The 23,265-nt window shown below is 46.4% G+C and overlaps 1 protein-coding gene across 7 annotated transcripts in view; it reads right to left on the bottom strand.

Moving 5' to 3' along the window:
* The window catches only part of HDAC4 (histone deacetylase 4), a 167,676-nt gene that overhangs the window by 44,818 nt on the left and 99,593 nt on the right, over positions 1-23,265 (bottom strand). For 5 of the 7 annotated variants that reach the window (XM_033064445.2, XM_033064450.2, XM_033064447.2 and 2 more), the window contains 6 exons: positions 21,540-21,690; positions 18,507-18,627; positions 13,757-13,878; positions 5,573-5,713; positions 3,621-3,733; positions 69-185 (listed from right to left, as the gene is read on the bottom strand). In XM_033064445.2, coding sequence (XP_032920336.1) covers positions 69-185; positions 3,621-3,733; positions 5,573-5,713; positions 13,757-13,878; positions 18,507-18,627; positions 21,540-21,690 — 765 coding nt within the window. The remainder of the gene's footprint in view (positions 1-68; positions 186-3,620; positions 3,734-5,572; positions 5,714-13,756; positions 13,879-18,506; positions 18,628-21,539; positions 21,691-23,265) is intronic. The other 2 variants (XM_033064449.2, XM_033064451.2) reach the window with 1 other exon arrangement.

Here is a 23,265-nt window from a genome sequence, read left to right as displayed (position 1 = left end):
CTGCTGACATCCCAGAGGCTGATCCCAGCCCTGCTGACTCCCCAGAGGCTGATCCCAGCGCTACTTACGCTAGAAGGGCCGGTGGCAGGCAGTCCTAGCGTGATGTTGGGCAGGGAGGGTGAGGTGTAGAGCGGGAGCTGCGTCACAGAGCCCTCACGGTTCACAAGCCTGTGAGCCAGACTGGTCTGCAAACAAGAGCAACCACGGGTGAGAGCACATCCCAGAGACTGCCAGGACACAGTACTCACCGGGACAAGGCAGCAGGAGGGGACACAGAGTCTCCAGAACTGCACAGACACCCCAACAATCCCACCCTGTGCATCCCTGAGCTCGTCCAAATGGTCCCGGAGCTCTGGCAGCCTTGGGGCTGTGCTCATTCCCTGGGGAGACACTCCAGTGCCCCAGCACCCTCTGGGGGAAGAATCTTCCCCTAGCATCCAACATAAAGCTCCCCTGGAACAGCTACGTGCGGTTCCCTTGGCACTTGTCCCTTCTCAAGCATTTGTTTTTTTAAAGGTAAAACAGATTATCTAAAAGAAAAGCTTTACAATTGGTGTTTTTCTCCTTAGCAAATAACAGACAATTTACGTTATTTACTAGCATATGTTAGCATAAATCAGACTTCAAAATCTTATCCAAAAGCCTCAAGGTTGCATTTAAGAAGCTATTTCCTGATTTTCAGGGTGAAATGCAAGATTTGTTCAGTTATCTCACAGACATTTGAAGCAAGAACACTTTAGCAAAAATACCTTTAATTTCTAAACAAGACTGATTTGAAATACGCACTAGAAAACCCATTATCAAAATTACAATAAAGTGCCTGATTTTCCTGCTAGAAAACCAGTGTTCTGATCACCCTGAGGCCTTGCAGGTGATTTTCCAACGTAAATAGAGTTTAGACTTCAAGATGACTTCTACAGAAGTCTGTTAAACTCAGGTGTTGCTGTGATAAAGAGGATTTTGTTTAAGTCAAAATTCTATCATGGGGCAATCTGTACCTAAGTCATAGCTGCCCCACCCCTGGAATTGTTCAAGGCCAGGTTGTTCCACCCCCTGCCATGGGCAGGGACACCTTGCACTATTCCAGGGTGCTCCAAACCCAAAACCAAGACTGACTGTGGACACTTCATGGATGAGGCAGCCACAGTTTTCTCTGGGCAGCATGTGCCTTTTTTTTTTAACAGACTCATTGTAAAAAACTTCATTTTTCTCTCTAACCTAAAGTGACTCTCCATGTGATTATTTGTACCCACACACTTCTCCTTCCAAGTGATGTTTGAGCACTCCTGGCAATTTTGCTTTAATTTAAATTACATAATGTCAGTGTGCCATTGAAAATAAGATACTTATTGTCAGCAGAGGAATGAAATATTTTACTGATATCATAAAAGAAACAAAACTACATCCATTTTCCCTTTGAACAATCAATACTCTGGAGTTGTGCCTCAAAGCCTCTCCTGGGGATTTGATACAGAAAACAGTGTAGAGAAGAACACAGCAGCTTGATGCTGTCAGCATATGGGATTTGGCAGCATTATCATCACTTTAAACACACAGCTTCCTTCTCTGGGCTGTGCACAAACGGGTCTGAATTGCACACAGTCATTTCTGAATGCACAGTTTGCAGCTGTACTCAAGGAATTTTTGCAGGCTTGTACCAACTGCAATGGCAGCGGATATTCTGTGCCTTTCAGAGAGGGCAAAAACCTTCCAAAACAGTATTTCAAAACAGAGAGTGTTTTAAAGGAGGCAGGGCTGTAGTCTTTCCCCACTGAAGGCACTCAAATTATGAATTTGGGCACCATCCTCCAACACATCTCCTTCAAGGGGTGATGCAGCAAAGTAAGAAGCAGTGGGACATACTTCTCATTTAAAATAAAACACGAAGCTAAGAAGGAAACACAACACTATCTTTTCAGAAACACTCAAATATTTCCAAACATTTAATGGTGGGAACATGGGAAATCCTGGCCCATAGGTATTAAAGAAATCTCCAATACTTGAGCTCCCAGGTCATACAATTCCTACTGAAGAAGAGGGTTTTAAAGACACCAAGTCCACTTATTTTTTCCCAAATGCAGGCCAATGGATCAGCTGGGATAACATGACATGAATGTTGAAGTAAAATGCAGTTATTTTTCTCTGGGAAAGGGAAAGGCTTGGGCAGGACAGGGTTTTTTTCCAAGTAATTTGTGCTGCTCATGCCTCAGCCTAAGTTACAAAATTGCTGCATTACAAGCAGTTGATGGAAAGACTTTTCCTTATGGTGAGTGTCCATTTGATTAGATGTTGGTGGTCTAGTCCCAGATGACCACTTCTAATTACTGAGTTGAAAAATCAAATGGATGAGGAGGATGCTCCAGCTTCACATTCACCCACAGGAGCTCACTCCAACTTCATTGAATGATTTGGGCTGGAAGAGACCTCAAAGACCACCCAATTCCAATCCCCTTCAGGGACTTTTGGGAAGCTACCTGCTCTGTTTGTGTCACAAAAAACCCTGTCAAATACACTAGTTTTTCCATCATGAGCAACTGGGAATTTGCAATTGGCTAAGGCTGACTTTGTCAGCCAAGACTGACAGTTCCTAGACTGGCAAAACCAAAACTTGGTGCTTGTCCTCCTGGGGCAAGTGAAGCCTCCACCTCCCACCATCTTAATCTTCACACAAAATCTGGAAGGTTACGTAAATCTGGAAGCTTTACGTGGACTAGAGCGGCTGGAATGTGTGCTGGATCGTTTGGGCAGAAGGTGGAGAAGGAGGCATGGTCCCCATATTAAATACTATTACTCTACATTAGAAATAAAGTGCAAATCTGTACAAAACTAGAAAGCAGTGAGGACTGACATTTCCACCATCAGAAGGCCTTTTCAATTCCAAAGGAATATTTGTGGAGAACAAGCCCCAGCCTGTTTTTGGAGCCCTGGTGTTAAGACAGACTCTATTCATGAGGAGAACAGCTAATGGGAAAATGGATAAAAAGAAATGCACCAGTAACATCAGACAACCACACTAGTTTTCTACAGGCACAGTTTATAGTGGGAGCTGGCTCACATGGCCCAGATCCCTTGGAAAAGCTTGGCTCCAGGATTCCTGAACACAGGAGCTGCTGTGCTCAATCCAACCCCACCTCACCCAGGCCAACACCCTGCCCTGGGCATCCAGCAATGCCCCATGTGATGGTGAAAGTTTATGGGATTATAAACCAGCACATGGCACCAAGCTTTCAGACGCCCAGTTGTGGAGGAAAAGTTTAAATCCATTCCCTTTAATCCAGATACGGTTTGGTCATTATTAGACCAGCCTATTGCATACAATAAATCCACCCTATATACAGGAATAAATTCCCCAAACATTAAAATACTTGCATTTGACCTTGATGAATCCCTTTATTTTTACTTTCTCCTCACTACAAAACCACTGCAAGCTACCACAAGCTGCCTGTGAGTTGGTTCAGACCAGATCTAATAAACAGATAAGGCATCCTGTCAGTCCAGGCTGAGAGGTAATTCCCAAAGTCTGCTCCAAGTCAAAAGTCGGGGTTTTCCTTTCGTGTGGTTTAGCCCTAAACTCTCCCAAAGCCGATGGCTGTTCAAAAGCAGAGGGAAGGACTCTGTACCTCTGCCTGGATACTCGTGACTGATCCTGCAATTCCATTCTCAGTGCTGATGTTGTTGGAGCTGTTGTTTGGAGAGCTGGGACCAGATCCAGGAGCACTGTTGCATGCAGAGTCTGAAAAACACATCCAAAATCAACTTTTAACATTAGAAACCATCTCTGTGATGGTATTTAGACAGATAACAACCCCTCAAGTTTTGTTTTGGACAAAAGCAGCCCTCCTCCTCCTCCCCTTCTTCCCCCTAAATCTTCCCAGGGCTGTTAAAATACCAACAAACACTTTAAAATGGTTTATCCAAGCACTCTACTCAGCATATTTAAGTCTTCTCCCCATGGGGATTTCTCTTAGAGTTTATTAATAACTTGAAATATGATTGAAAGATAATAAAAGGCATGGGAGGTTTGAAGAGGTTAGACTGGAGGATGTCAAAGTTGTTCTGCTTCATCTTTCTGGAAGTGCCTCTCTCACCCTCTTTTCCCTTTAACCTTAAAAGACACCTCTTTGCATCAGACCTCCCTCAGAAGGTCTCAGTTGTATGGTACAGCTGCCAGTGTTCCTCCTTTTATTTAGGAAGGTTAATAACATTCAAACCATTTCTTTTGAACTTTCCTCATCCCCAAGCATTTGCAGCAGGATTATCTCCCAGCAGCTGCAGGTGCTCAGGCTGCAGCAGGCTCCTCATTGCTCCAAGGAGGAATAGAAGCTAATTTTTACAAGGGCCTGGAGGGACAGGACAGGGGGAATGGCTTCCCACTGACAGAGAACAGGGTTAGAGGGAATTGTTCGCTGTGAGGGCGATCAGGCCCTGGCACAGGGTGCCCAGAGAAGCTGCCCCTGGATCCCTGGGAGTGTCCCAGGCCAGGTTGGAGGAGCCTGGTCAAGTGCAAGGTGTCCTGCCAGAACCCCCTGCTTTCTTTGGGGATTAAACATAATTTCTATTCTCCAAAGTGGGACTACTATTAAAATTTTTTTTCCCGTTTAAAAGTCCCCTCTTACCACAACAACTCAGATACTTTTCTAACAGGCTCCAGGCTGGCTTCTTGAACCACATTCATGTCAGTGAGAAATGGGAGCTTCCATTGCCATTTCTGAAGTCATTGCAGGGAAAAACAGTCAGCCAGCAGAGGCTGATTTATCCCAGGAGCTATGTGCCATGTAGCATTGTATGAACGAAGGAAATTGGATTTTCAGGTCTGAAAGGCTGCCAGAACTCCCAGAGTTTTTAAAAAGGCTCTCAGGTACAGGCTGGGATTTTTGGGGTGTCCTGTGCAGGACTATGGTTGGATTCGATTATCCTTGTGGGTGCCTTCCACCTCAGGATATTTTATGATTCCCAGATCATAGCTCTTGAAAACTTCCTTCCCCTCTGCAAACAGAGAGGCTCTGACACAGAGAAGTGCTGAGGCACCCCAGGGTCCCCCAAACCCACCCCACTGTGTGAAGGGAGCTCACCCTGAGTTTGATGGAGTGATGATCATGTGCCTCAGGCCAAGACAAGCCTGGCAAAGCTGTCACTGGGTGGTACTTACACAGAGACATCCCTAGATGGTGCTAAGAATTAACTTTATGGTAATTTCATCATGTTCTTTCCTCTGATCCCACTTGCAAACTTTGGTCCTGGAAGAACAGGACTTTTCAACAAGAAACTGTCAGTTGAGTAGTCAAAAAATACATACATAGCTGTATGTATAAAACCCCTGGGCCAAGAACCTTTTCCGGTTTTCCACCCTAACTGACACAGATCCAGCTGCGTCCCTGGTCACAGGAAGCAGAGATGGGAGCTGCCCCTCTGAGGAAGCTGCAGATGGGGAAGAGGCCTGACTTCAGCCTCCCCCAGGCTGGACAATTCCAGTGCCCTCAACTTGGTTCCAGCAGTGCTGAAGCACACGAAGGAGACAGGAATGCATCTTGGAAGAGGAGAAGGGGGGAAGAACTGAGGAACTGTGGCTTACCCGCCGTTCCTGTGACGTCCAGTGGGCGCTTCTTGAGCGCCGTCACCACAGGCCCGTCCTTCCTGCGCAGGAGCGGGCTGCTCCTCCTCTCAGCCACCTTCTGCTTTAGTCTGGAGCGCAGTTTCAGGTTGGGTTCAGAGGCTGCCCAGGAAAAGGAAACAGTGTTAGGGGTGTCTCTGCAGAGTTTTACTCTGCCTGCAGTGGAGTTGAGCTGAGTTGAGTTGAGTTGAGTTGAGTTGGCTGCAGTCGAGCATTTGCAGGAGGCTAAATTAAATTAAGTCATTTGCTAAAAATATTCAGAACAGAGGTTTTTAATATAACAAACAGGTCCCAGCCAATGCAATGTCAGGATTCAACAACAATAACAGGCATTTGAATTAAAAATGTAATAATCATCCTGCAAAGTCTTCTCTGAGTGAAGACACAGACTTGGGATTAGTGTGGTTTCCCAGCTCTGCCCAACTCACTCCCAACCTAGTGGCAAACCCAGCTGATGGGACCCAGGGAAGCCATCTGAGATGGTGCTGTTGGTTATCTCTGATATGCTGCAGGAACAAGCAGCACCACACCCTCGGAGTCATCTGACCCCAGGCTGAGCTGGCTAAGGGAGGGATGCCAGGGTAGAGGGAAAGAAAACACCGAAATCAAACCCCACAAGCAAACCAGGTGATTGTCTCCCTGCCGGTTCCCTGTGCCAGGTGGAGCCAGTGTCAAGGGAAAGGGCATGAGAGCACGGCCAAGGAAAACCAGTGCCAGGGAGGAGGAGGTTGGTTTGTTTGGGAAACAACTTGGGGTTCCACCATCACAGCTCCGCAGTTCAACCCTACCTAACAGCACATCAGACACCTGGGGAGTTCCAGACTGCCCAGGGTAGGTGTGGATGCATCTCCTGTGACCACAGCCTTGTGTACACCATGCTTTGGAGAGCCTCCCTAGAAAACCCAAATCCTGAGACCCCCAAGAAGCCAAGGCAGAGCTCCTGGGAAGCCCCTATGGCCAGCACAGCTGGTGACAGTGCAGGCACTACGAGTCTCCATCAGGGTAACAAAGCTTTCATTCAAGACCCCTGCTGCAAGATTATTTCCTCTGGGAGCTTTCTGATCTCCCAAGCCCTGAGTGAAATACCTGCTGTGGGGTTTGAGGGCTCCTGACAGAGCTGACTGAACTGGCCCCATCCTTTCCCTTCCTCAACAACTCTGCTGCCTAATCCCTTTGAACCAGCAAATCCTGTGACCAACTCCATTACCAACCAACACACTCCAGGGCCAATGATATACATTTCTTTAGAAGAATTAAAACAGGGTTTAAAACTGATTTGAATTAACTCAGTCTGGCTGCAGCTATATTTCCCCTGACCACCAGGTCACGTCAAAGATCAAGCCTGTCAAAGTTAATTGCAGGGCTTGAAAAATCAGAAGGCTGATGAATTCAAGATCAAATGCTTGAAGTTAAGCCATCAACACAGGGCTTTGATGGATTTTTTTGGGAGGAAGACAAAAAAAGAAAGAAAGGAAAAAGCTTTATCATGAATGTTTTGGACAGAAAAACGCCAGCAAGAGATAAAGGGAGCACTAAAAAAATAAAGTGCTTCCTCAAGATGATGCTTCAAATGCTGAATGAAGTGCATTAGCAAGGGGGGAATTATCTTAGAGAGAGGGAATTTGCATATAAAATGGCAGGGGACTGAATGCAAATCTGCTCCCAGAGCAGTATTAAAGACTGGACCAGTTCAAACACAAGCTCAGGCTCCAAGCAGCAACTTCTCCGAATTCTCTTAGAAAAAGAACTTTACTTACGATTTCAAAAGCAGTGTTTGGGTACATACCTCATCCCACATCCTCACATTCCCAGCTTTAATTTGTCTCAATTTCTGAGCATTAATAGCTGCCTGGATGCCACACTCATGGCTGGAAGGAGATTATCTTGAAGGTCCCTTCCAACAAAACCACTTTGGGATTCTGTGGAAGGGGAAGGTGTCACAGGTGGATGCTGATATATCTATTTTAAATCAAGGAAATCTAAGCCTATGCCACAGCTGTTGGAAGGATCTGTCCTCTGACAAAGGAAAACATGGCAATAAAAGCTGTATTTCAGCCCAAATTTTATTCCTGGTGTTCAGATGAGGGACAGTATCTGTTGGGAACACACAATTAATTAGGGGGCTTTCAAATACAGATGAAGAATGGGTTTGAAACACCTTAAAATGGGCAGAGAAACAAAAGATTTGGGGCCACAGATTACCCAATACACCCCATATTTAAAGTCACAATAAAAACCTCCCTCCACGTAACAAAGAGGTGAACAAGCATAGAAAATGACAGCCTTAAAAGAGAAAATAACTCCAGCATAAGTGATTGCCAAAGCACAGTATTGGAATTTGTCAGATTAAACTATTTTAAGGCAAAATCACTCTGTGTTTTCCCCTTCTGCTGGAGGATCAAGTTTCGAAACACCAAAAGGTCTATTTAAAGCCCGCTCTGATTTTGTTGTTTATCCCTCAGATATAATCCCAAATCTAACATGGCATCAGGACCTCAGAGAGCATAATCCCTACATGGATTTAATTGGGTGCTCCAGAGCTCAAAGTAGGTGAATTAAAATTCAGCACAGGCAGTGCAGCACAGCCTCAAACTCACAGAATTTACATAAAACCTATTATACAGTAAAAGAATTTAGGCTTGTTCACATGGTTTTTAAACTATTATATAATAAAAATATTTTTAAGCTGAAGAGAGCTGTCTTTCACAAGTGTAAAACAGAAATTTAAACAACACAGAAGCATCAGTACCTGACACTATGCAATGCAGGTTCAATACTGCCTCAGGAACACCAATTCCACTGGAAATCTACCCAAATTCACCCTGCCAAACAAAGCCTTGCTAACTGGAGCACATTTAAAAACTGAAGACTAAATTACAAAACCTAAGTTAAAAAATTACTGCTCCTCTACATCTCCAGGGGAAATATTTAAAACAAATGCCATGAAATTTTCAAAATTCCCCTCCAGCAAACAAATGAAGTCCATGCCCAAATCTGAGTCAGCTCCCATGAAGCCAGTGGGATTTCTTAAGCACTGACATACTTAATTTGGCCTATAATAAGGATTTATACAAAGAATATTTTGTTTTCCTCTGAGTAAATTAATAACCAGAACATAAGCCAAAAGCTTCCCTGGTTTTCACAGGCTCCAACCCAAGTTACCCCTCTTATACGTCACTGAGTGCAACAGGACCCATGTAATCATTTATGTCATTCCCATTGTTTTTTTCCTAGAATTGCAGCCCCTAAGCTGCTGAACTAATCGGACATTCAGTCTGTGGAAGTCAAAACTCCACCATGTCCTGGGCTGAGTTGGCCCTGTTCCCACTGCCTGTCCACATTTGTGGAATAAAAGCAAACAATGCAGCATGGGAGCCCTGCTCCCAGTCCTTGAACATCTTCATTTCAGCAGGTGAGGATTGGAAAGGGACGTTAATAATTTTTTATTTAAGTTTCAGACTAAGCATTACTAGTCAGGCAAAAGCCAACAGAATTACCTGTCTCCTTCTAACATCCATGTGAAAACTCCATGAGGAGAGGGAGTTTAAGCTGAAGGAGGGAAAGAGTTAGATGGGATAATGGGAAGAAATTCTTGGCTATGAGGGTGAGGAGGTCCCGGCACAGGGTGCCCCTGGATCCCTGGCAGATCCAAGGCCAGGCTGGACTGGTCTTGGAGCAACCTGGGATAGTGGAAGGCGTCCCTCAAAGGGCAGGGGTGGAATGGAATGAGCTTTGAGCTTCTCTCCAACCCAGTCCTGGGATTCTATGAACAGTGCAGGCCCCTGGGAAGCAGAGATGGAGATGGGCGGACCAAGGAGGAGGAGGAGGGTGAGTCCCTGAATGACTGGGATCCCCCAAAGGTGACACTAAACCACAAGATTCTGTTTGGTCTCCTCCTGGAAGAGGTTTCTCTTTTGGAACTCGTGAAGACACAAGAAGTGTCTTTATGATTCCACAATCCTTAAGGCTGGACAAGACCTCAGAGATGACCAAGTCCAACCATCAATCCATCACCACCACAAACCATGTCCCTCAGTTCCACATCCTGTGTTTTGAACACTTCCAGGGATGGCAATTCCACCACTGCCCCAGGCAGCCTGTTCCAGTGCCTGACCACCCCTTTGGTGCAGAAATCTTCCCCAAGATCCAAGCTAAGTGCTATTTTTGGATCAGCCAGACTGCTGTCCTCCACTCAGAGCAGGCCAGGGTATTTCCAGCAAGGATTTCTCTGGGGGTCAGGGCCTCCACTTAGTGCATGGCTCTGTGGGAAGCCAGGCTTGGTTCCAATCACGCTGGCTGCAAGGACAATGTGGGTGGGAAGGTAGAGATGCTCTCGAACAGGAGTGACACTCCATGCCTCACAGAGCTCCAAGTTTTCCTCCGGATTATACTCCCACATTACACCAGGGTTTCTGACTAGCCCATTTTCCTCCAAGCAACCTTTTGTCCTAAAACAAACCGCTCCAAACACTCCAATAATCAGAACCAGCTCAGAGGGATGTTACGCTTTCCCTGACAAATGCAGTATTATAATTGTTGACAAATCCTTTCATTTTCCCTTTTATTTCTTTCTAAAGGCAACAAGTTCACAGCAATTTCACCTGCTTAGCTGCAAATAATACCCAAACAATTCCAGTTTTCTGTAATACCAACAATATCATGGGATGCTGGATGATGTCTTCTCTCAGGTTCCTCTCTTTTGCATGGAAAAAGAATCATGGGGTCACACAATCATTTATGTTGGAAAAGCCCTCTAAGATCATCGAGTCCAAAAGGAAAAGGATGTTAAGAAGTGAAATAACTGCCTTTAAATCTGCATGATAGTGGTGGTATCAGCTTTCTAAGTAACAGCATGTTCTAATACATCCACTGCTCAAATTTCAGGGAGCATGGAATGCCATCAACAACCTTGTTCCCAGGGAGAAAATGAGGACAGGATTCCTTGGAAATGCAAAACTGGAAAGTTCTGCTAAAACCCACTTCAGCAGCTCCAAAAAAGGTGTTGACAAACAGCCCTTGGGGTTATCAAAACAGGCTGTCCCAACCCAGAATCTAAAATCGCTCTGTAAGGATTCTCCAGAGATTTTCCTTACAGGACCCCAGTGCAGCACATAATGAATGTTATAAAATTTGGGAGATACCATCTGAGAGCAGAAAAGGTCACTTAGAATTTCCCCTCACAAAAGCTGTCAATAAAACTCCAACACTAAAATCCTACTGAGAAAAAAGTAAACTCCCCAAAAGGGGAAATAAAAATCCTTGTGCTAATCCGGGTGTTTAACAGCAAAGGCAGGAGCAGCACCAACCAAACTGATCTTAGTTCAGTGAAAAAAAAAAAAAAAACGGAAAAGCCTCAAAGTGCTTGGAGAGAGGGAGCAGAGTGAAATTAATCCCCCAGCCAGGCTAAGAACAGGATTCAAGCAATTAGTAACTGCACCAGGAAAACAATATGGCTGAAACCAAACAGCCAAGAAACTGGAACATAATTTAGAAAAACAAATCATAGACAGTTGGATTTCAGGACACGGAAGGCATCAGGAGCAAGACTCTTCCCCTTGCTGAAGGCTTTCAAGCACTCTGCAGAGATCAGTCCTGCACATCCTCTCTCTCTCCCATAACCTGTGACCAACAGGACACTTGAAATAAGAGCAAAGCACAGAGTATTGCTAAAATACAGGGAAATGGCAAATCTGATGGAATCATGAAATGGTTTGGGTTGGGAGGGACTTTAAAGCTCACCTTGTTCCAACCCCCTGTCATGGGCAGGGACTCCTTCCTCTATCCCAGGGTGCTCCAAGCCCTGTCCAACACTGGCCTGGAACACTTCCAGGGATGGGGAATATTTATTCTTCCCAGAAATGTCTCAACCTGCAGGACACACTCCCAGCTCTGCAGACTGAGAGAAACCGTAATTCCAACTGCCTTCCCACCACCCCCTAAGCAGCCCTCTCCCCAGCAATGGTGCTGGTTGGATTCCAGCCCTGGTAATCAGAGCTGTATTGTGATGGGCTCTGTTATTTGAGCTGCAAATATTTAATCAAATTTAATAAAATTGGACTACACGATATGGCGGTTTTAAATTACCAACACAAAGCCAGAGCGTTGTCTGGTGCCAAAAATCTGAAAAGCTCACCCGTAATAAAGAACTTTATTTAGGATGGGCTCCAGCCTTCCCTGCCTTTTGTTTACACCAGACTGTTCAGGAGCCTTTCTTCTCCAAGCAACTTAACATTCTTGGCACTGGGAATTCTGCAGGATATTGCTGTGCCAGAGCCTGACGTGCTGTTGTGTTGAAAGGAAAATAAAAGAAAACAATGAAAAAAAAAAATTCTCCCCTGAACCTTACAAAAGTGAACTCGTTTGCATCCCAGACCAGTGCCCAGGAGATTAATGCTGGTGCCAAAAAAGAATAAGTACCGATGTTCTGGGAAAACCAAAATCAGCTGAATGTCCTCCTGCTGGAAAACAACAATGGGTTTGGTGGCTTCCACTCTTTAATAATGTGATTAGCTCCATTCATCATCCTTAATTCCCCCTGTCTGACAGCAGGAGTTCATTCAGCAGGAGCTTTGCTGAGATCCCAGTTTGGGAAGCAACACAGGGTGAGATGTGCAGATGCCTTCCTTTTCCTGCAGGAATTCCCTTCTAGGACACTGGGAGCAAGAAGTGCAACCGCTGCTCAAAGCCAATCTGACAAGGTGCCCTGAGGTGACGAGCCAGGCAGCTTTGGGAGCATGTCAAAGCCCATTTTTACTGTGGGAATGCTAACAGGATAGGAACAGATATCTGGCATCACAAGGCACAGGAAGAGCTAAAAATCCCTATGAATCAGGCTGCCCACAGGCCCTAAGTGGTAGGTTTGGAGCCAAGGGATGCTTCCCTGTGTGGAAACGCTGTGATTTCCCAGGGCAGCCTGGGAGCTCTTCCACTACCCTGGAGAAGAGAGGAGAGGATGCCCTGTCCTTCAGCAAATCCAGTTTTCTAAGCTCTGCTTTTGGAGTCCTCCAGGAAGGGCACAGTCAAAAGTACCATTCCTAAAGTCACAGGGGCACCTTTCCGAGGGAAAACCTACAGATTGAAGAGAATTTTTGACTGGGTTCCTGTGCAGTTGAAGGGTTTGTTACTCATCAAGCAACCAACCCAAGGAGGAATGGAGACAACTGCACAGATGGGAATCCATCCAGCAGGGCAGGTGCTATGGTTCCTAGTGAGAAATTCCCTAAAGGGGAAAATTTTATCACTGAAAGGCTGGTCAGGCATTGGAACAGGTTGTCCATGGCAGTGGTGGAGTGACCATCACTGGATGTAGCACTTGGGGCCATGGGTTAGACGCAGCCTTGGCATTGCTGGTGGAAGGCTGGATGATCTTAGAGGGCTTTTCCAACCTTAATGACTGTGTGATCTTTGCAGAGAAGCTTCTTCTGCTGTTCTGAAGTGATTCCCAGCACAGCCAGTGAGCAGAACTGTTCCCTGCGCGAGGCTGAGCTCTGGGAGCTGTGTCGCTTCCCGAAGGCAGCAGCCCTCAGCTGGCTGGGTTGGGAGCCCAGGCTGTGCTGGCTCAGCCATGTGCTACGGAGCTGAGGAGTACAGCCAAGCCAAACAACCTGGTTGACAAAACACAGGCTTGAGGAATAACTGACCTGCTCAGCCACCGTGCAGAGAGAGGCCAGACTGAGAGAGAACTGTCTAGGTGTGAACCAAACCCTCGCAGGAAGCCCCGGCACTCACCATGGGACAAACCTCCCTATTTACCTCAGGTACAAACTCACACATAAAATGCAAAATCCCCAAGAAATGAACTTTTTCTCACTACTTTCCTCACTCAGAAAAGCCTACTTGAGCTGGAGACACACGGATCTCTGCACGAGCTTTGGATTTGGGAAAACATCTCCCAAACTTTGACACACGGCTTCGCTGCCTCCTGTGCTCCTTGCACAGCCCGGGGCAGCCCCAGGCCTCCTGGGACGCTAGGAGCACAATGACAGGTGAAGGGGGAGCAGATGGAGAGGGGTCTTGGGAAACGAAGCACAGCCTGGAATCTCCAGTTTTTTGGCTGGAGGCTTTTCTCCAGATTTTTTTCAGGAGAATCAGATCAGAGGGCCGAGTGTGATGGTCAGCAGCGCAGTGAGAGAAGCGCAGCCCTACCTGTTTTTCTGAGTGGAAAGTCATCTTTGGAATCGTACATCCCCAGGACTGGGTGGTTGTAGGTGCCGGAGACGCCACTTTGGGGTGGGGAGCTCTGGTCCAGAGAGCTGTGCTGGGTCTTCCTGCACAGAAGGAAAGAGAAGGAGAAGGGACAAGCTTTACACTGGTGGCACGCAGAGGGGACGAGCACAGCACCCACCACCTCGGGGAGTGGGGAGTGCGGCAAAGGCAAAGGCAAAGACTCTGGCTTTCTCCTCCTGGGCATTCCTACAGAAAAAACCCACTGAAATCCAATATACAGGAGTTAACTTAGTTTCCAGTGTGGACTCCACCCTAGCTCAGTTCATGCAGGTATTTAACCATGAGTATAAATTCTAAGACTGTAACCTGGGCTAGGTTTTGCTGAGTTGTGTTCCTGAATCTCAGCACAGGTAAGACCTCAACTTCAGCCCAAGTGAACCATTTCCCTCCCCAAACTAAAGCCCAGGCTTGGCAGACAGAGTCCAAGGCTGAAGCACTGAACTTGGCCAGCAGCAGCCATGCCTCACAGGTGGCCCCCTGCTTTTCTTCCTGCCTGTCCTCCCACCCCAGGAGCTCAGCAGAGATGGGGCCAAAACACTCAGCACCTTCCCAGCTGAACTTCCCCGAGATGATAATTTATGGCTTTGTTTGAGCAGGCTGCTGGAAGTAAATTACAGTCTGTTTGCTGAGGATATTAAATAATGAATGAGTTTTCTCAGCCTCCTACCAGTTTGTTGGCTGCATCTTTCCTGCTTAATGACTTGTGCCCAGCTCTGCTGTTTCTCAGGAGCTCCACCAGCCTGGGAGAAGGCTTCAGTCAGCAGAGCAGCTCCATCAGCAGAACAACTGATTTAGCCATGCAGGTGACACTGGCCTCTCACAACTTAACTTTAAATAAACATAATTTGAATTTAAACCCTATATTTCTTCTGAATACTAAAGGATTTGGGACAATGGAAAGGAAGCATTTTGTTAAGAAAAGGGGATTTTTAAAAGTTTTATACTGCCTAAAAACCAAGCTGAAAATATTCTTCTATGAAAGGTTCTTCAAGGAACCAAAAGGAGCCATTCCCAGCTGGAAGGTGCACAAATTCACACCATTTCTCAAGCAGTACTAATCCCTTGTGTGCAAGCTCAACTCAGAAGCTGGCTGTTTGCTGAGATCCAGAACATCAATTCCACTGCAAGTTAAAGCAAAAAACTCAAAATTTCAAAAAATAAGGGGCTAATGAAATACAGGAAAACACATTGAATTTTCTATATAATTACCAAAAAGAAAAAACCCAAACCCTCTGCAAATTGTGTTTGAACATCAATGCTTTCTAGTCCCACAGTGGGAGGTGTCCCTGCCTGTGGCAGGGGGCAGAAGAGGATAGCCTTTACGGTCCCTTCCAACCCATACCATTCTGGGATTCTGTGGAAGTATGAATTACTGTGGTTTCCCAATCCTCCCTCTTCATTATTCAGATTTCAAAAATGGTTTTTGGGGCTCTTGCAGGTCTGTATTTACCACACCCACCCCATACTGTGCCACATCCCTGTCCCTGAATGCCTCCATGCACACTTCAGCCTTCACCTGCAATCATAACAAACTGAAAAAAAAAAAAATCCCATGGCTCTTTCTGCTGGGATCTGCTCATTCCATGAGAAGGCAGTACACAGAGATGTTTCACTCCCAGGAATCCTGGATGCTGTGATCCAAGAGCCCTGAGCCCCATCTAGTTGCACAATTACATTTTTGGCTCTCTACAAGCAGCAGGCTTTTTTTTCCCCCTTCCTTTTTCTTTTCTTTTTTATTATTTTAATCATGATCTAAGCAGCACAATCGAGTACATTGAAGCTATTTTCATCCCTTTGTCAGGAAATGTGCAGGAATTTAAAAGGCCTGTTTAGATGTGCTCCAGGGCTGCTGAATGACAGATATTGAGCTCTGCAAACAGGAATACATTCCCTGGCTCCAGGACTGGGGTCTGACGCAGCTTCCATCAGCATGCACTGATCTGCACGCCCCTTCAGGAATGTCAGAGTTCTGGGAGGAGAGGAAACTGGACACTGCATGGAGCTTGCAGGCATTCCTGAAAGCACATCCCTTCATTCAAGACATCACCTGCTCCCTGAGATCCTTCAAACATCCACATGCACAGACAGAAAGGTTGGAGCGATGACTTCAGAGCTCTTTTCCAACCCTAACCATTCCATGATTTGATATTTCATTTTTCAATCATGTTCAGCAAGGTGTACTGAGTATACATTCAGACGTGTACCTGCGCTGGAACGCTTTTTGTGTTCTCACATGTGGATGTTTGGATCATTCAATGTAAAATTTAATGTGCAATTTAAAGTATAAGTGTATCTCTCTACCTCTCCACCACGCAAATATTCAGTTAAACTCCCTGTCATGGCTGCTAGCACACGGAGTGGCTGCTTCCCAAGCACTGCTGACAGCTTACCAGGGGAATCACAGAGAGCACAAATTTCTGGGAGCTGGACTGCCCAGTGGGTTCAGAATCCAGGGGAGGGACAGTTTGACAATGCAGTTCCAGAGAACTTCCTTCGCTTTTGCCTATCATAAAACTCCAGAGTGGTTTGGGCTGGAAGGGACATTAAAGACCACATTGTTCACCCCCTTCCACCATCCCAGGTTGCTCCAAGCCCTGTCCAATCTAGCTCTGAGCATTTCCAGAGATGATACATCATCCTAGAGGTCTTTACCAGCTCTAATACCTCTGTGATTCCATGCCAGCAGAACATTTTTCCTGTCACAGCCACTGACGTCAGACCATCATGGTGCTCAATACCCTTAGGAAACATTTTTTTTCCCCAAGCAATGCTTTCCATTTTTTTTTAAAAAAAGGAATTCACAAACCTTAATAAGACCAAGGGAAGTGCTTAAAAGCAGGCATGTTGCTTCAAGAGGCTCTTCCAGCATCTGTTACCACTTAATTGCCTCGCCTGCTCACAGTGGGAGCGTGGAGCGCATCTCCTGCAAGCCCCGTTCGCGTGTGCTCAACCCAACCACCACCCAATTGCATCACAGCACAGCTATGTGGGGACAGGAATGCCTCCAGAGCTCAGCTGGTAACCTATGAAATGCCATATAAATAAATACTAATATGTCAGCAATTTAAAGGCTGATTCTCCTTTTGATTTTTTTTTTCAATAAAACAGAAAGGGAAAAAATCCTCAACTTCTGCCTTAACAAGTGAAGGGTGTATCTAAAAAATCTTGTGCTGTTGCCATCTGCCCTCCTCGATTCAGCACTGAGAAAGAGCTGTGAGGCCCCAGGGCTTTGTCCATCTTAGGCTAGAATCCAGGACACCAATCCTCACACCACCACAAAACAGATGGAAAATGAGCGGATGGCATGACCTGAAATCCTTGTGCCATGGTTTGTGCATTGTATCTGCTTCATGAAGAATCCTAGGTTGTTTTGGGTTGGAAGGGACCCCCTGGGCAGGGACACCTTCCACTGTTCCAGGCTGCTCCAAGGCCCAATGCCCAACCTTGGACACTTCCAGGGATCCAGGGGCAGCCACAGCTTCTCTGGGTACCCTGAATTCTAACTGACCTTGTATCACTCCTGCATTAACTGTTATTTTAACCAACTTTTAAAGAAATGGAGGCTGAGAGTCTTCAACCACCTTTAATGAAATCCCCAAGTCTCAGATTAGATTTTCAGAGATGTATTAAAACTGCTCAATCTCATTTTGCCTCCAATAACATCTGAATTCTTCTGCCAACTCCACTTCAGCATTTCTGTTCTGGCTCAGAGCTGGGATAGCTTTCAAATTTCACTGCAGCTCAGTTTCTGGAATTTGGAAACATCTTCTGGCTATGACCTCATCCTCCCTGTACACACGTTCATTTCTTAAGACTTAAAACACTGTCAATGCCTCAGCCTGAACACGAATTTCATGGTAAAATGAAATTACTTTTGTAACTCAGAATTTCATGAATTTTAAGGTCACTAAAGCCAGCATCCAAAGCACTTTGATTTTTTATTTATTAAAGACAGTGACAAAATCACAGCAGTGGAAACTTGAAAGTCACATCAAATTTTCTAACTGTCTTTAGTACAATAAAAAAGGTGATTTCATAAATTGAAACTGGAGACCAGCAGTTGAGTATTTTCAGTTGGAAACAGAGATGTTGGAGCAGTTGTGATTAAAAGTCCAGACTGGACCCACTGGATGTTTACAGTAAGAGCCAAGTGCACAAAACTTCCAACTTTGAGAGATTAAGACGAGCAGTAAGCGTTAAAAGCTTTAAAATGCACTTAACTATCCTGAGCTGCAGGAATTCACTGAATCATAGAATATCCTGAGTTGGAAAGGACCCACAAGGATCCCCAAATTCCAGCTCCTGAACATAAAAATCTATTTCTCATTTGACTAAAGTTCAAGTTTTACAACACCAGGCAGGATCAAATCCTGGGTGAAAAGCTGGAGGACTTATAAAAGCTGATCTCTGACTGTAGAACTCGTGAGTTTGCATAATTGTGGATTACAGATGACACAAGGAGCTCTCCCTCCACACAGAGCACCATGACCATCACAGCAGACACAAAAACCACTCACACTGGAACCCTCTGCAAAACGCATTTTGGGAATGCACAGTGTTCCCAACACTGCTCTGGCTCATCCCACCAGCACATCAGGTCTGTTCCCCCAAGGAACTGGGGATAAAGGTGGCTCTGGCTGAACCCTGCAGAAAGCCCAGCACCACTTACCCGTACCAGAAGCGAGGATCACTGGATATGCAGTGGTTGAGATTCCGGTGGGCCAGAGCCTTCTTCTTGTTCAACACAAATTCCTGCAATTTCATCTTCACTTCCGTGCTTGCCACTGCACCTGTGATTGAAAAAAAAAAATAAAAAAAATTAAAAAAGGGTTTTTAAATCAATTGACATACTTGAAGGAATTTAAAATTTCTAAAACAAATCCCAAATTGAATCTTTCATTTCCAGTCCAAAAAAAAAGAGTTTTGCTTTCAAAGAGAGAAGAACAAAGTGCCTCCAGTAAGGAGCTCTCCCTTTTTATCCCTATAGCTTGGCATAGAATTACAAGTTATGTTTAAAAACAGAGATGAAATTTGGTTTATTTCACTAGAAGAGGATGTTACACTTGCATAGAAGCACACTCAGAATAAAGCACTTGTCTAGGGTATCCCAGCTCTCTTTGAAACAAAGTTATTTAAGAAAAGGGGTCTTGTGCACCCTCAAGTTGTTAAATGTCACATCTAAAAGTAAAAAGGGAATCAGCCCAGTGGCTCATGTGTAGGTTTTGTCTTGAAAACTCCTGTAAACAGGGACCTCTTTGTTCCCAACTCTCTGTGTGCACCACAACCGACGTAACATTTCGCTTCATTTACAAGCCCTCGCTTCAAATAGAAAACCTAACACTAAAAAAAAAAAAAAAAAAAAAAAAGAGAGTCAGTCATTCTGCACAGCTAAAATGTCAACTATGTAATCCCTAATCATGATTTCTGCACAATGGAGAGCAGGCTGTTCCCCTGTTATGATGGATCCCAGTGATCATCGGCTTGACAGGCCAGACTCCCAGGCAGGGCTCCTGACGGAGCAGTGCATCCCAAGTTTGGCACAGGGACACGTGGAAAATGATGCTTCATCCACACCATGGCGTAAAGCAGGAGCTCCAATGGAAAATATCTGGGCTGAGAGGAAAGGAAAAGGCCAGGGAAGCTGCCTGCTCCACTGGGAACAAGAACTAAAAGATCTCCCTGCCATGTTCTTGTGTCCTGTGCCCTGCTCCCTGACAAGGTGACATTTGACATGCTGGGAGAACAATTCCTGGGCTTTCCCAAAGAGCAGGGAGCTGCAGCATTCCCACAAGGCACTGCCTGGAGGTGTAAAATGGTTCAAACACGAAAGCGAGAAAATTTCCTTTTTTTGTACCCCTGTATTTCTCACCAGCTCCACAAACACAAGTTTGGTGGAAAGTTCAAGGAAGAGCTGGAGATTAGTTCCTGAGTAGAAGAAGACATGACAAATCCATGAATCCATGTTTGAAAGCCTTCTCCCTCCAAAATGTATCATTCTTAACCCATGAGCATCCTTAGGATTCTCAAACCTGACTGTGTTCTGTCAGTTTGGCATAAATCTGTTCCTTAGAAGACTTGAAGTTCAGTATTTCTGGAGTGTAAGGCTTACCTCCTTTACTTAGAAGCTGAAAGACATCATAGAACCTCAGACAGTTTGAGGCTGGGAGGGACCCTGAGGATCATCTAATTTCAGCTCTGTGCCATGGGCAGAGACACCTTCCACTGTCCCAGGCTGTTCCAAGCCCCAGTGTCCAACCTGGCCCTGGGCACTTCCAGGGATCCAGAGGCAGCCACAGCTTCTCCGTGCACCCTGTGCCAGGGCCTGACCACCCTCCCAGGGAACAATTCCTTCCCAATATCCCATCCATCCCTGCTCTCTGGCAGTGGGAAGCCATTCCCTGTGTTCCTGTCCCTCCATGCCTTGTCCCCAGTCCCTCTCCAGCTTTCCTGGAGCCCCTTAGGGCCTGGAAGGGGCTCTGAGCTCTCCCTGGAGCTTTCTCTTCTCCCAGCTCTGCCAGCCTGGCTCCAGAGCAGAGGTGTTAACAAGGAAGGTGAACAAACTCCACCTCTCTCACACTCTCTTCGTATTTCAGATCAAGACAATTTTAGCTTCTCTTTGCCAAATTTTGTGATGTGAGAAAAATAACTTAAGTATCCTTAAGAGTTGAGGTGTGATAATGATTCTACACCACAGCACTTCTTAAATAAAAAGTAATTTAAAAATAAAACTGTAGCCATGGGAACAGGATCTTCAACTTCACATCCCCAAATTCTGGGTTTTTTTCCTCTACACCTCTGTTTCACCCAAAAGATGCTTTGTTCCCAATTTGCCAGCGATTCAGGTGTTTTAATTTCTTTTCAGATTACTTTAATGAGCATGGCCATGTATTTCTTCTGAGGAGAGACCCAGCAAAACATGGACCAAGCATCAACAGCTGATGGGAGCAGCAGGGGGAAGTGAAATTGCTTAGGTATTCTGAACCTCCGGTCTTCCTAGCACTTAAAAATGTCTCCCAGACCCCAGTTTTTTCCTACTGAAAACATTCTTTGAGCTTTATCTTACTCCCAGTTCCCAGCCAGCACCCCATCTTCTTTCCACCACTTCTCCCATGGTGAAACGAGCCCTGAGGAGTTGCTGGCACAACTTGGCTTGGCGAGGTATTTTGAGGTATTTTGCCCCCATTCACTTGCTGAAAAAGCCCAAACAAGCAGCACAGAGTGTCTCTAATAAGGGACATTGTGAGGCCACAATGATCTCCTCAAGTGCATAATGACACACAATGGGTAAGGCACCCACAAGCTGTAACCTCCTGAAAAAAATCCCCTCATGAATGGAAACGTTTCAAAAAGGGGAGAGCTGAGAGCTATGTCTTAAAAGGGTGAAATTCAGAGCAGCAAAAAGAGAAAAGGAGTGCAGCGTGCATCTGGTGTATTTTATGGGCTTAATATTCTGCCTCCATTAGGAATGCTGCCAAAAATACTTCAAAAAATGTTAAATCAAGGGAAGAGAGGATACGCTTCCTTTTCAAAAACGCTAAAATGGCATTTAGTGAGACAAAAATGAAGATAAAGCAGAGAAATGCGTTTCTCTCTTCCCCTCAATTCCCACCAGCTCTCCGTGCCCTCAGGGAGGTTCCTCCAGCTTTCTGAGGCTCCTTCATGGCTCCCATCCACCCAAAGGAGTGGTGCTCTGGCCACTTACTCTCTTTCCCTTTCTCTTTGTTTTTCAGCTGCTGCAGTTTCTGCTCTCGGTGCTGCTTCTCCAGCTCCTGCTCCTGTCGGTGCTGCTCCAACTTCCTCTGGTGCTCCAATAGCTCCTGCTGATGTTTCATGGCCAACATCTCCTGCTGCTGCTGCAGAGAAGGGAATAGGGAAAATTAACTCCATCAGCCTTCCCAGAGCCAAAGCAGAGGCTGCAGGCAACTGACAACAACAGTGCTTCATTCATGGAAAGAAGAACAAGCATGGGTCTCCTTTTATCTCAATCACCTGATTTTAAATAAAACCCCACTAGAGCACTCTCAATATTATTTGTTGCACAGAGAAATGTAGAAATTGTGGCTGCCCCATCCTTGGAACTGTTCCAGGCCAGGTTGGATGGGGCTTGGAGCAACCTGGGGTAGTGAGAGGTGTCCTTGCCCATGGCAGGGGGTGGAACAAGATGAAATTTAATGTCCCATCTAACTCAAATCACACTGAAATTCTGTGATTAATTAGAAAAAGAATTGCTTCAATAGATAAAAAAACAATCATTCCCCCCATAACTTCTCCAGGAAGGATTCCTCTGCAGCCCTCTCAACTCACCCATATTCATGGGAATAACCAGGAGACATGATGTCTAAGGTAATTATTTGCAAAGCTTCCACCAGATGGGACACTCAAGACTGGAAGCACCAAAAGCTCCTGCCCCTGCCTAAGTCCCCACTGGGCTCCCCAAGTCCCAGAAGCTGGGAGGTGTCAGTGTCTCCACCTGGGGAATTTGGGGTGCATCTCCCAGCACAGAGCCCCAGCGCAGAGCCCCCTGTTTGGATGTAGGGGGGATCCCAGAGCCCAGAGCCCCCTGTTTGGGTGCAGAGGGGATCCCAGAGCCCCCTGTTTGGGTATAAAGGGGATCCCCCAGCCCAGAGCCCCCTGTTTGGGTGTAGGGGGGATCCCAGAGCCCCCTGTTTGGGTATAAAGGGGATCCCCCAGCCCAGAGCCCCCTGTTTGGGTGTAGGGGGGATCCCAGAGCCCCCTGTTTGGGTGCAGAGGGGATCCCCCAGCCCAGAGCCCCCTGTTTGGGTGAAGAGGGGATCCCAGAGCCCCCTGTTTGGGTGCAGAGGGGATCCCCCAGCCCAGAGCCCCCTGTTTGGGTATAAAGGGGATCCCCCAGCCCAGAGCCCCCTGTTTGGGTGTAGGGGGGATCCCAGAGCCCCCTGTTTGGGTATAAAGGGGATCCCCCAGCCCAGAGCCCCCTGTTTGGGTGTAGGGGGGATCCCAGAGCCCCCTGTTTGGGTGCAGAGGGGATCCCCCAGCCCAGAGCCCCCTGTTTGGGTGAAGAGGGGATCCCAGAGCCCCCTGTTTGGGTGCAGAGGGGATCCCCCAGCCCAGAGCCCCCTGTTTGGGTATAAAGGGGATCCCCCAGCCCAGAGCCCCCTGTTTGGGTGTAGGGGGGATCCCAGAGCCCCCTGTTTGGGTATAAAGGGGATCCCCCAGCCCAGAGCCCCCTGTTTGGGTGTAGGGGGGATCCCAGAGCCCCCTGTTTGGGTGCAGAGGGGATCCCCCAGCCCAGAGCCCCCTGTTTGGGTGAAGAGGGGATCCCAGAGCCCCCTGTTTGGGTGCAGAGGGGATCCCCCAGCCCAGAGCCCCCTGTTTGGGTATAAAGGGGATCCCCATGGGACTGAGGGTGGCAGTTTGAAGGGGACACCCTGAGGGGATGCCCCGTGTTC

This window comes from Catharus ustulatus, chromosome 7 (assembly GCF_009819885.2).
Source record: "Catharus ustulatus isolate bCatUst1 chromosome 7, bCatUst1.pri.v2, whole genome shotgun sequence".
NCBI classification, from domain to species: domain Eukaryota; kingdom Metazoa; phylum Chordata; class Aves; order Passeriformes; family Turdidae; genus Catharus; species Catharus ustulatus.
Note: the sequence above shows the minus strand (reverse complement) of the source record. Positions and strands in the feature narration are given on the sequence as shown.